General features: G+C 38.7%; 2 protein-coding genes across 2 annotated transcripts in view; one reads left to right on the forward strand and one right to left on the reverse strand.

The window, feature by feature from the left end:
- The window catches only part of LOC134800196 (protein Red), a 130394-nt gene that overhangs the window by 111377 nt on the left and 6746 nt on the right, over window positions 1–12271 (reverse strand). The gene's annotated exons all lie outside the window — the stretch shown is intronic.
- The window catches only part of LOC134800276 (nardilysin-like), a 55323-nt gene that overhangs the window by 22354 nt on the left and 20698 nt on the right, over window positions 1–12271 (forward strand). The window contains exons 6-15 of the mRNA XM_063772786.1: window positions 4185–4355; window positions 5512–5633; window positions 6420–6540; window positions 8051–8128; window positions 8311–8451; window positions 8917–9046; window positions 9730–9988; window positions 10527–10661; window positions 11137–11185; window positions 11843–11944. Of these exons, the coding sequence (XP_063628856.1) occupies window positions 4185–4355; window positions 5512–5633; window positions 6420–6540; window positions 8051–8128; window positions 8311–8451; window positions 8917–9046; window positions 9730–9988; window positions 10527–10661; window positions 11137–11185; window positions 11843–11944 (1308 nt within the window). The remainder of the gene's footprint in view (window positions 1–4184; window positions 4356–5511; window positions 5634–6419; window positions 6541–8050; window positions 8129–8310; window positions 8452–8916; window positions 9047–9729; window positions 9989–10526; window positions 10662–11136; window positions 11186–11842; window positions 11945–12271) is intronic.

Below are 12271 nucleotides of genomic sequence, written 5' to 3' on the forward strand. Positions count from 1 at the left end.
CGGTTTTCCAGCTTCCTTGTTAAAAATGACTGCCACCATAAAACTAATTGATTATTGGAGGTAATTGCTATTTAATTATCAAAGGAAGACTTTTATCTTTAAGATTAAATCAATAAAAGGGACCTAAGATACAATTCCTTTTACAAAACAACCTCTTAATAAACGAGACTGACCTCGGACTAGGCGGTCGCTCCCGAATCAATGGTCCTCACCAACAAATTTTATACCAAGTGTTTTTGTGTTTCTTATGGTATGCTATCCTTCTCTAACTCGCTAACTGAAGGGTTAACAAAAAATTTCGCGCTCGCTGCGCTCGCGTTTATATTTTGGTTCTTTAGTTGACCCTGTATCTACATGTTAGCTGGTGAATGAGTAGAGTTAGACCAAGAAAAGTCTGCAATGATTTTGATAGCATACGCAGTGCAAGTGTTATTTATACGTCATCATTTCATAGAAGTTTTAACGTTTAAAATAACACTTGCACTGCGAGTGCTATCAAAATTGTTGCAGGCTTATCTTGGTCTAACTCTAGTAATTTAAACATATGAAAATTCTTTATTATTAGGTTGATTCTAATCATGTGGCTCGGCGTTTGGTCGTATGGTCGTACAATCGCTGTTCAGGCTCGCAAAATATTAACTTATTGAAAAAATCAATTTTACGGCACCAGTTGAGCTTAGCTTTTAGCCTCGCTTAAAATTTGCCATTAGAGGTAGATAGGAAAGTGACGCTGAAGCTCACATCTTTGGTATTCCACTGGGAATTGGCCTTAAGCTTAGAGCTCTCCCCACACTTGACGCGACGCGGAATCGGCAAAAACCGATAGAATAAAGCTTTACGTCCACGCAATAAGAGCGAAAAAGACATCGTTCTATTTGGATCGGCTCGTCCGACGCCTGAAGATTGAAATTAAAAACGCAAACTTATTTCCCTGTACTGAATATGCTGTGTGCAGAATTGACTGTAGGGGGCCCGAGCCTCGCACTGCCTAGGGGCCCCGACATGCTTAATCCGGCCCTGCGTCCAGTACCTGTTTCCGTCCACTTGGCGGAGTTGCTACAAAGAATTGCGTATAATTTGAATATAAACCTAACTTACCGCACAATTTTGGACTTATTGTAAGTCAGCTTTTAAAAGAAAAAATATTTTAGTAGAACTGGAATTCATGAGTACCAAATCTTAACTGACATCTTTGTCACTCAAACAAGTTTGATCAAGATCGGCTTACTTTATATTTCGTCAACTTTACCTTTGTTTCCAAAACCTGTGAATTTTAACTGTCATATACAATACAGGTGGCGTAGCACGGTCGCGTTTTTATCGCTTGTCATCATGCCTGTCACGTTCTAACAAGTATGTTAGTGCAAAAGGGACGCGCATAGTGATAGTCGATAAAAAATGGAACCGTGCTGCGCCCGGTCTTCCAAAATTATTTTTTCGTAACAGAACAGTATCTAGATGCTGCTCTCACCGATCTGTTCAAAAATATATGTACATACTGTATACAATTAATGCATAAATGTAATGGTACTTAATGAGAAGGAATACTGTTTCGACGAATCAGATACTCTCAGTAAAATCTATAGGTAGGTGACGCCATAGCTGTTAATAAATATTAAATGACTTTATTATCCCTATACGCTTTACTAACTCTATGTGCGCTAATGTGAAAAAAAAAACACGACGACAGTGAAGAACGGAATTCTTAATTTAAATTTGTACTGATAAACTCCAATAATAAATATGATTCTTACTGAGCACACTGCGATAGTCCATTGGTTGGAAAGCCCGTTCGAAATTTAAACTAATTTGCTTTATTATAAGGTTGCATTTTGCAGATCTTTTACTCTCTCATACTTATAGTAGGCTATTCAGAAAAAAAATTAAATATCTCACAAAAGAAGGTAAGTAGAATTAAACTTTGTATCAAAGACATAAGTCATAAATTTCAATGCCAAAGTTTTAAGTAAGGATCTTTCTCACTAAAACTACTTCCTAATATGAAATGACCAGTGTAAGCATCAGTTAGCTAGCCCTAAGCAACCAAAGATCAGGCTGCAGTTTAAAAACTAATAAAGATAGAGTTAACCTGATAATTTTCCCGCCGTCTCCATACTTGTTTTAGTTGGATATTGACTGGTCAGCTGCCTGTTAGCTATAGTTTTCGCGAAAATCGACAGGACAGAGGTGAAAAATTTTGTATGAAAACTTGCAACTTTAACTGCATTTTTTATCGAAACTATTGCATTCTAAAATGAAGTCAAAATCAGTCCATCGACTCAATTTTTTGCAAGCTTTCTAATGGTACCTCACACGATTCTTACAATTGAAAATAAAATTCAGCCTAACCCTCTAACCCCCTAAATTTCCCCCTAAAATCAGAAATAAGCAGTTTCGACTTATTCACAGTGTTAGTGATGGTACTTGCCATAACTATTCCAAATTTCAGGTACCTACATCAAACGGTCTTTGAGAAAAACGCATTTAACCGATTTGCAAGACCGAAGTGATCCCATAAGAGCACCGTGTACAAAGTTTTGTACGGTGCTCTAAAAAGCAAAGTCCAAACTTGAATACTAAAATCCCATGCACAGGAGGCGGATTGGTCATAACTGTCATAAGGCATTGTGACGTCATATCTTGGGTGTATTTTACTGACTATTATACTAACTTAGCGTTTTGTACCGTGTTTATTTCTTGCGCTACAGCATATTAATATCTCATGTTAAATAACAATAGCGTGCGAAACAATAGTTTATAGAATTAAGAAAAGTTAAGAAAGTAGGCTGAGAATCATGACATGTATATTAGGGTGGTTCACGTTTGTATGGGAAAAATTCAAACTCTAGCTAGAAGAAGCGGCACCCCCTCATTTTGTTACACTTATTATATTGACAAAATACTCCAAATTTTATAATCTTATCTCAACTACAAGGGGGTGCTCAAACACTTTGAAATTTTTCAAAGTTGTATGAAATCCAAAAAAATTAAATTATTATCTTTTAGATTTTTATGTAAGTAGTAGTTTTGACATTATTAGAAAGTGTGATTTAATAGTTATTAAGTAAATAAACATTTTTATTTATATTTTTAATTTTTTATGATTTTTTTAGGTGAAATTCAAAAAATCTTACCTTTGAAAAATTATAAAAAATAGAAATAAAAATGTTTTTCTACTTTAAAGCTTATAAATGACATGTGCAAATAGTGTGAAAACAGATACTTAAATAAAATTCTGAATAATAAATAATTTTTTTTTTGGGTTTCATACAACATACAAAATTTCAAAGTGGTTGAGCACCCCCTTGTAGTTGAGATAAAGTTACGAAACTTGGTGTATTTTATCAGCATAATAAGAACTTAAGTGTAACAAAATAAGGGGGTGCCCCGTAGGAAAATAAATAAAATTTTTTTTGAACCACCCTAATGTATATAAAACGGAGGTTATTAGATTAGTGTTCATTACATATTATTTATTTTATTAACACATTTCCTACATAAGCTAAATGAAAAGCGTTAATCACTGTATCGATTTACCCATTGATATCGAATCGATTTGAAGATCGACCGAGTGACATGAATTGCATAGTAAGTAGGTGCCCAAATAGTACTACGCCTGTCTTAAATAGATACATCATTAATTTACTATTTAATAATTAGGTTACGTTTACGTTTTACGTCAAGACGCGTTTTTATCAATGAGTTGTGATGCAATGCCCTAATACTTTCTCGTAATGTAGATGATGTGAAAATTTGAGAGAGTTAAACCTATTTTTATTTTATTTGTCTTGCTTGGTCGTATTATTTAATAACTACTCATAATCCTTTGAATTCCACACCTATTTATATATAACGCGCCATCATAAACCTTATTTATGAACGAAGGTTAAAAATTAAACTGAATCTGTGTCCGTCTTTAGCGGTGGCCAAAGGCCAAAGGTATGGTGCAATCTTTTCGAGCGATGGCCTACTGTCGAGTAGATGGCGTTAATTTGAATATTAACAAATTTACACATATCAGTGAAGGAATAAGGCTCAAAGTCAAATGGAGTTCTAACAGTTTTAATCTTCTGTCGAAAGATGGCAGTAAATGTACTGTGGCTACATAATTTATGACAGTAACTCTCTATACACTCTATTCTCTTTGTCATAATATGTCATAACCTTTGAATATTTTTCATCAGGCTCGAATGGACTTGGAAACGCTAGAGAAATACGTAATAAACACGTTCGGCCAAATCCACACGAACAAGCTACCAGGAGACGACTTTACCGACTACATGTTCCGGCCGGATCTCGTCACGCCCGAGTTCCGGAGCATCTACTACGTCAAACCCGTCAGCGATACTACAGAGGTGAGCCGAGAGAGAATATCACTGTCTTTTGGGTAAAGAAAAATCAGCGTCTAGTATTCACCAAGACGATTATAAGGAGCCGAAACTCAATTATGTTACTATGATTGATTTATTACCACTTTATTACACAGTTCCTAAAATCAGCTTCGGTTTCCATCATGAAATAGCTTAAGAAATATTAGACTATTGTTACGTAGTTAAATTTCAGCTCGATCGGAAATATTGATCGACCTTTAAGTATTTCACAATTTTTCTCATCGTGTGCTCATTCACAGGATAATATTACAATACAATTTGACTGTAATTGACAAAGTAACCCACTAACACTCAAATTGATGAGCACAGTTTTCTAGGTTAAACGCTTTGGAAATTATTATATTCTCCTCTGCGTTTAACTTAAATTATGATACCTATAGATCTGTATTCTAATATCTTCCTTAATTGTAGGTAAAACATATGACGGATTTAATGTCTTGATTCGTTTTCTAAAATTCAACGAATTTGCCATTTACCGTATTGGCTTAGTTGTTGTGTTTGTAATGCGTCCATCTATTGCGACGGCGCTCGGCGCTCCACCCGATATCAAGAATTAGAAACACAATTTGACGTTTCAGGACATGTTTATGAGATTACCGCATTATGGTATACATTTAATACTTATTGAATTCGATGTTACTCACGTTCTACTCCTAGGTATATGTCCACGAAAATATGTATGAATCGTAAAATATACTGTTCCTAGTTTTGGATGTCACTGTAGATGACTTTTTACTTTATACATTTGATCGTGCGCACGATCGCTAACTAAAGCGGCACCAAGGCTCGGAACCGGTTTTTCTTCATACAAAAAATACCGGTATTATTACGTTCTTTTTCGTTGTTTGGTTTATTATTTAATTTTTACTGGGACAATCTAATAATACGAAGTTGTTAACTAAATACATGATTCAGTCCTACGTAAAGAGCATAAAATAATTAAAAATATTGGGCTATTTCGGGTTTTCACAAAAAAAAACCGGTTTCGAGCCCTGAGCGGCACAATGGCTAAAATATTGCCGTGGAGTACATAGTGAGTTCGAAAAACTTGACCAACTTTAACCATAGATCACTCCTGATTGGAGTACACACGTGCGCTTAATGCAATATTTTCTTCCAGGTTCATTTAACATGGAGCATGCGGTCCCTCATCTCCGAATACGAGTCGAAGCCACACCAGTACATCTCCTATTTGCTGGGGCACGAGGGCAAAGGCAGTCTTCTGTCTTATCTTAGGAAAAAGTGAGTTTGCTAGCTCAATAGGGTATTCTCCTACTAGTCAAATCAGTTTTTTTAGAACTGTCAAAATGATTTGCTAATATGGAATTATATGAAACATTACACAATGACGTCACGGTCAACTCACCTACTTTTTATACTTCTATCCGATTTATTAAATAGAACTTGTGTTTGAAAATAACTGCTATCTATGTTTTTCTAATAATTATCTGGTGCTCTATTTCATGCATGGTGTGATATAATTTATTTTAAATACAGTCAAATAGCCTATTACTTAAAACCACTGAAACGTACTCCGGTATAAATAATGTACCCTATTTAATTTGCAAGGAAATAGTACCTTTAGAAGTGTTCAAATCGTTTATTACAAATTCAACACAAACATAGTTTCAGGCAAAAAACTTCTGTCCTTATTATCTCCTTAAATTTGAAGACCGTTACTCATGTTATATTTAAAAAATTGTATTTACCTGAACAATGTTCCTGATTTTAAAGAAAATAAGATCATCAATAGTGAAGATCACTGATTTAAACATTCACGATTTTTATACGTTATTAAATTGCACAACGGGACTTAAGTTTTAAGATTTACCTCCGACGTTTCGAGGACGGACCACGGGGACAACGCCGTCCTCGAAACGTCGGAGAAATCTTAAAACTTAAGTACGCGATTAAGTCCCATTGTGCAATTTAATAATATTGATGATATTTTCTAACAAACATTTGGAACATGCAAATAAGAAATCTCGATCTATTATTAGTTGATGTTGATATCTTTATTTCATACAGGGTGTGGGCGCTGGGCATTTACACAGGCAACTCGGAGAGCGGCATCGACTACACCTCCATGTACAGTCTGTTCTCCACGCAGGTCGTGCTCACCAAGGACGGGCTGGATCACATCGACGAGGTAACTAATCCATTTCATACAGGGTGTGGGCGCTGGGCATTTACACGGGCAACTCGGAGAGCGACATCGACTACACCTCCATGTACAGTCTGTTCTCCACGCAGGTCGTGCTCACTAAAGACGGGCTGGATCACATCGACGAGGTAACTAATCCATTTCATACAGGGTGTGGGCGCTGGGCATTTACACGGGCAACTCGGAGAGCGGCATCGACTACACCTCCATGTACAGTCTGTTCTCCACGCAGGTCGTGCTCACCAAGGACGGGCTGGATCACATCGACGAGGTAACTAATCCATTTCATACAGGGTGTGGGCGCTGGGCATTTACACGGGCAACTCGGAGAGCGACATCGACTACACCTCCATGTACAGTCTGTTCTCCACGCAGGTCGTGCTCACCAAGGACGGGCTGGATCACATCGACGAGGTAACTAATCCATTTCATACAGGGTGTGGGCGCTGGGCATTTACACGGGCAACTCGGAGAGCGACATCGACTACACCTCCATGTACAGTCTGTTCTCCACGCAGGTCGTGCTCACCAAGGACGGGCTGGATCACATCGACGAGGTAACTAATCCATTTCATACAGGGTGTGGGCGCTGGGCATTTACACGGGCAACTCGGAGAGCGACATCGACTACACCTCCATGTACAGTCTGTTCTCCACGCAGGTCGTGCTCACTAAAGACGGGCTGGATCACATCGACGAGGTAACTATAGTTTGTCAAAGGACTGTCTCATTTCCATGATAGACAGAGAGAATCATACTATCTTTGTCTTACACTAGTACTAGCACCCAAAAGAAAAGGATGAGTATAGTTTTCCTGGTTCTTACTGACTGACAAATTGGTTACACCAACTATAATCAATATTTAATTACACAAACGGGTCTACAAATATGGGTGTAAATATGTGTACAAAACGCGAGTGTAAGTGTTATATGTAACTAATCAATAGTTCAGTTGTTTCTAACAGCGATAAATAGCTTACGGCTCGGCCACGACATTGCGCGACCGGTGGCGGCGGCGGCGGCAACCTTAGGTTGGAGCGAGACACAGCGATCGGACCTTTCGTTCCCACCTATGGTTGCTGCTGCCGTCGCCGCCGGTCGCGCAAGGTCGTGGCCGAGCCGTTAGACCCGTTAGACTTGTTTCTATTGTTGTATTCTAACTCCTCCTAGTCCTAACCTCCTCGTCCTCCTCTAAGGTCCTACCTATAGCACCTCTTCATACACACATATAATCACGCCTATTTCCTGGAGGGGTAGGCAGAGACCACGGATTTCCACTTGCTAGCACCTCTTCAGTTCGATGAAATTTAAATCCTATTCAATTGGAACAGAGTCCCTTATCCTTTGTTTCGTTAAATTTTCCAACAACGTAAAATCAACTCAATTTCCCACACTATAGGTTCAAATTTCAGTGGCATATTTTGGATTTTTCATTTGCACGGCTGGGCCTTAGGTTAGGAGGCTAAGTAATGTATGGTTGTATTGGTTGTTACAGGTTTTGGAAGCAATATTCTCATACATAAACATGCTGAAACATTTGGGACCATCAGAAAGGGTTTATGATGAAATAAAGGTATGTTGAGTTTAAATAATGTAACCATTCAGCTTTAGTCTTTAAAGCGCAATTACATAAAAGCGAGTCTTAAATAGTATATGGTTACGAGTGTAACAAGACTCGAGTTCAGACTAACACTATCGTTTACTTATACTTTTACTTTTTTAAATTAATTTCCCAATCCAATCACCATTCCACAGACTATAGAAGAAACAAGTTTCCGCTTCGAAGAGGAGTCTCAACCGGCGGACTATGTGGAGTCGCTAGCGGAGAACATGCATTTCTATCCACCCGAGCACTACATCACTGGAGACCGTCTTTACTATAAATATGATCCTAAAGTAGGTAGATTTATTATAAGAATGACATAATAGAAAGTTGGCTGTTTCATACAATTCGGTTGGTCTTGAACTATGGGAAAGCCTAACTTTTTTCGCAAATCTAAGGTTGGTCCCATATAGTGACAAAAAATTGTTTGGTTTGACTAAATTTGAAAGCAAAGTTTTTGGAGAAACAGCCTGTAGTACATTATAAGATTTAAAAGCTTCCTAAAAAAAAGCAAATAGCAATCGAGTAGGTACCTATTATTATTTAAAAACGTCATTCATCCGGCGTTTCCTAAAAAGAAACATGAAATAATGAAAACTATTTACTGTTTTTCCAGTGGCTGATCTATTTGCATTGCATTTAAAATCAAACATAAGTACATTTTCTCGCGGGCAATAAGAGTAACGCTGCACGCTGCCAGTTCTCGTCGCCAATTCTTCTCTTGTTTAGAGAATACTCTAATGGACATAATGTTGCAGGGAATCCGTGAGGTACTGGAGTGCATGAGCGCAGACAGTGTGAACATCATGATCCTGTCCAACAAACACTCGAAGAAAATTGACTACGACGCCAAGGAGAAGTGGTTCGGCACGGAGTACCGCAGGGAAGGTTAGTTGGACCGGCACTTTACCTTATAAATACTTCTGCAGGATCCGTGAGGTACTGGAGTGCATGAGCGCAGACAGCGTGAACGTCATGATCCTGTCCAACAAGCACTCGAACAAGATTGACTACGACGCCAAGGAGAAGTGGATCGGCACGGAGTACCGCAGGGAAGGTTAGTAGGACCGGCACTTTACCTTATAAATAGTCCTGCAGGGGATCCGTGAGGTACTGGAGTGCATGAGCGCAGACAGCGTGAACGTCATGATCCTGTCCAACAAGCACTCGAAGAAGATTGACTACGACGCCAAGGAGAAGTGGTTCGGTACGGAGTACCGCAGGGCAGGTTAGTTGGACCGGCACTTTACCACTTGGCTTTTCTATACCATTTCCCGTAAGTTTAAGACGTTATTGAATATAATCAAAGCTCTATTGTTCCTTTAAGATGTGTAAATCCTATGACAAATTCGTGCCTCGAATTTGAGAAACGGCATAGATAGCACTGACGGCTCCGTACATTGCGGTAACTCTGATTGTCAAAATTTGACGTTTGACTATTTAGTGACCACAAAAAACGGCGCAGTACAGCGCCATCTGTTTTTTTCTTAGTCATCCGAAGTAACTTCAAAGACGTTGTATTTGTCCATGAAAACGCCAGTTGAGCTTGTTTTCAATGCCATTTTTTCCAGCTGTCCCCTCCGCCTGGCTCGAGCGATGGCTCAACGTGGCGCCCTACAGCCAGTTCCACATCCCCGACAAGAACATCTACCTCACCTCGGACTTCTCGCTCGTGCCGCCGCCGCAGCCCTACCTCGACGCGGCCAAGGAGCTCGGCATAGATCTGGCTAATAGCTCTGCTAAGGACATTTACAAGAGGACACAGAAGAGAGGGGACCAGACGACGATACTTTCTAAGGATGATCTCATGGCCACTGTCAATAATTTCAGGTAAAAATTATATAACACAATATTTCTTAAATAAATCTACATGACATTGGCGCTCTGTCCCAGAATACCCTTACGCCCACATCTAAAATAATCTTATAGTGTAACACACACAAACACGGCAAAAGTATCGAATTTAATACGTGGATCGGTGCTTTCTTCTTACGTCTTAAGACATGAGCGTAAATTATACAATGCCGCCGAATGTTTTGTTTATTACAAAGTCCGTGACCCTATTAATCAAACTACGGTACAGATGTAGTGCATAATTGTTTTCCATCGTTCTTTCTCGGAAACGTTCGTATTTGTCATGCTACTTTAGTCAATGTCAGTACTTTTTGTACAGAGACTGACTGAAATAGACACATACACGTTCGTAAGTTTCCGTGAAAATACGATGGAAAATAATTAAGCGCTACATCTGTATCTATTATTTTTCAATGTAACCACTCCCGCCAATATATGAGATACATATCCCATTAATACATATGTCTGAACTGAACCTTGAGTACAAGCGTTTAAGGCACACATTGATTCGCAGGCTCGACCAGCCCAACCTGCTCCGCAAGAATAAGCACATGGAGTTGTGGTACAAGCCCGACTTCAAGTTCCGCTTCCCCACAGCACTTCTATATTTCTACTTCATCACGCCACTCAGCCTGAAGTCTCCGAGAGAGTGAGTAGTCTAGAATCTAGAATACAACTTATGAACCATTTTGCCGTCTAATGATGATTCTCAAATAATATGTAGTAGGACTAGTAGGGTATTCTCCTACTAGTCAAATCAGTTTCTTTTTTAGAACTGTCAAAACGATTTGCTAATATGGAATTTATATGAAACATTACACAATGACGTCACGGTCAACTCGCCTACTTTTTATATTTCTAGCCGATTTATTAAATAGAACTTGTGTTTATAAATTACTGCTATCCATGTTTTGCTAATAATTATCTGGTGTTTTATTTCGTGCAAAGTGTGAAATAATTTATTTTAAGTAGAGGAAAGTACCCAATTCGAACACAATGTCCTCGGAATCGAAATTTTGCCGCGTGTGACCACTGACACGCCTCGAACCCACGGTTCTTGTGTTCGAACTGAAATATCTAAGAAATAACCCAATAACTACTAAAACTTGCCGGTATTTTCACAGAGCTTGCCTTTTGGATTTGTGGACTGACGTTTTACAACAGGGGCTCAAAGTGAGTATTATTTGTTTGGGAAATGAGGACTACGAATGTTATGTTGCTATAAAAATTACGGTGATTGTTAATTGATATCAAAAGGAAGGCCCCTACGATCACTTCCGAGTGGTAGGACTGATTCACTTATTGGATGATTGGATGTATTTCTATTTGTCGCCGCCCCATGAGACTGCCGCCTTAGATGAGGCGGGGACAGGTGAGAATGATTCATATCAATGCACTTTTCTCACCTGTGCCAGTGGGGAGACACTCCTGACTTCGGGCAAACTCGGCTCCGCTCGGCTCAGCATTGCTCCGAAAATTATTAGGGTTGGCATCACTTGACGTCCTTTTGCGTGCACGACAACAGATAAGAAAATCACTTGAATTTTGACAACCCTAAATAGCCGAAAGGGATAGTGCCATTCATTAGAAAGGGACAGCATTATTCGTCCCTGAATCGCTGTCAAACTTCAGTTTTGTAGGAAGTGTCCTTTCTGTACAGTAGTACTATTATTTATTCTGTGCCTGTGCTCGGCAGGGCCAAATGGGAATAACACCACTTATTGACCTATAAATCTTCTTTTCTGTATCCTTTGTATTGTTTTCTGTAATGAGGTGTGCAATAAAGAGTATTTGTATTGTATTGTATTGTTGTCTTGTATGTAATTTCAGGAAGAAGTGTACCCGGCAAATATGGCGGACCTCTCTCACTCACTCTACGTCTCCGACAAGGGCTTGACGCTCAAAGTGTCCGGATACAGTCAAAATTTACACGTGAGTCATTCGATAAATGTTTATAGATTTTGAGTCTCCATTGTTTCCCAAAAAGTTTTAAGTCATAATCTCATAATGTATTGTTTGTCCGTATTTTCGTTAGTCGTGATTTGTTTGGTTTTGAAACGCGTAGCTTTTCAGGATTGCCATAAAACAAACCTAACCTAACCTATCTATAACCTTACGAAACCCTTGAAAAGTTAACGGTTTCAGTTTTATGACTAATGATAATATGACAAACAATACAATATGACTTAAAACTTTATGGGAAACAAAGGGAGGGGATAAATTTTACATTGTCTATAGTTTTTTTTTATATTTTATCCA

Source organism: Cydia splendana, chromosome 19 (genome assembly GCF_910591565.1).
Source record: "Cydia splendana chromosome 19, ilCydSple1.2, whole genome shotgun sequence".
Lineage (NCBI taxonomy): Eukaryota > Metazoa > Arthropoda > Insecta > Lepidoptera > Tortricidae > Cydia > Cydia splendana.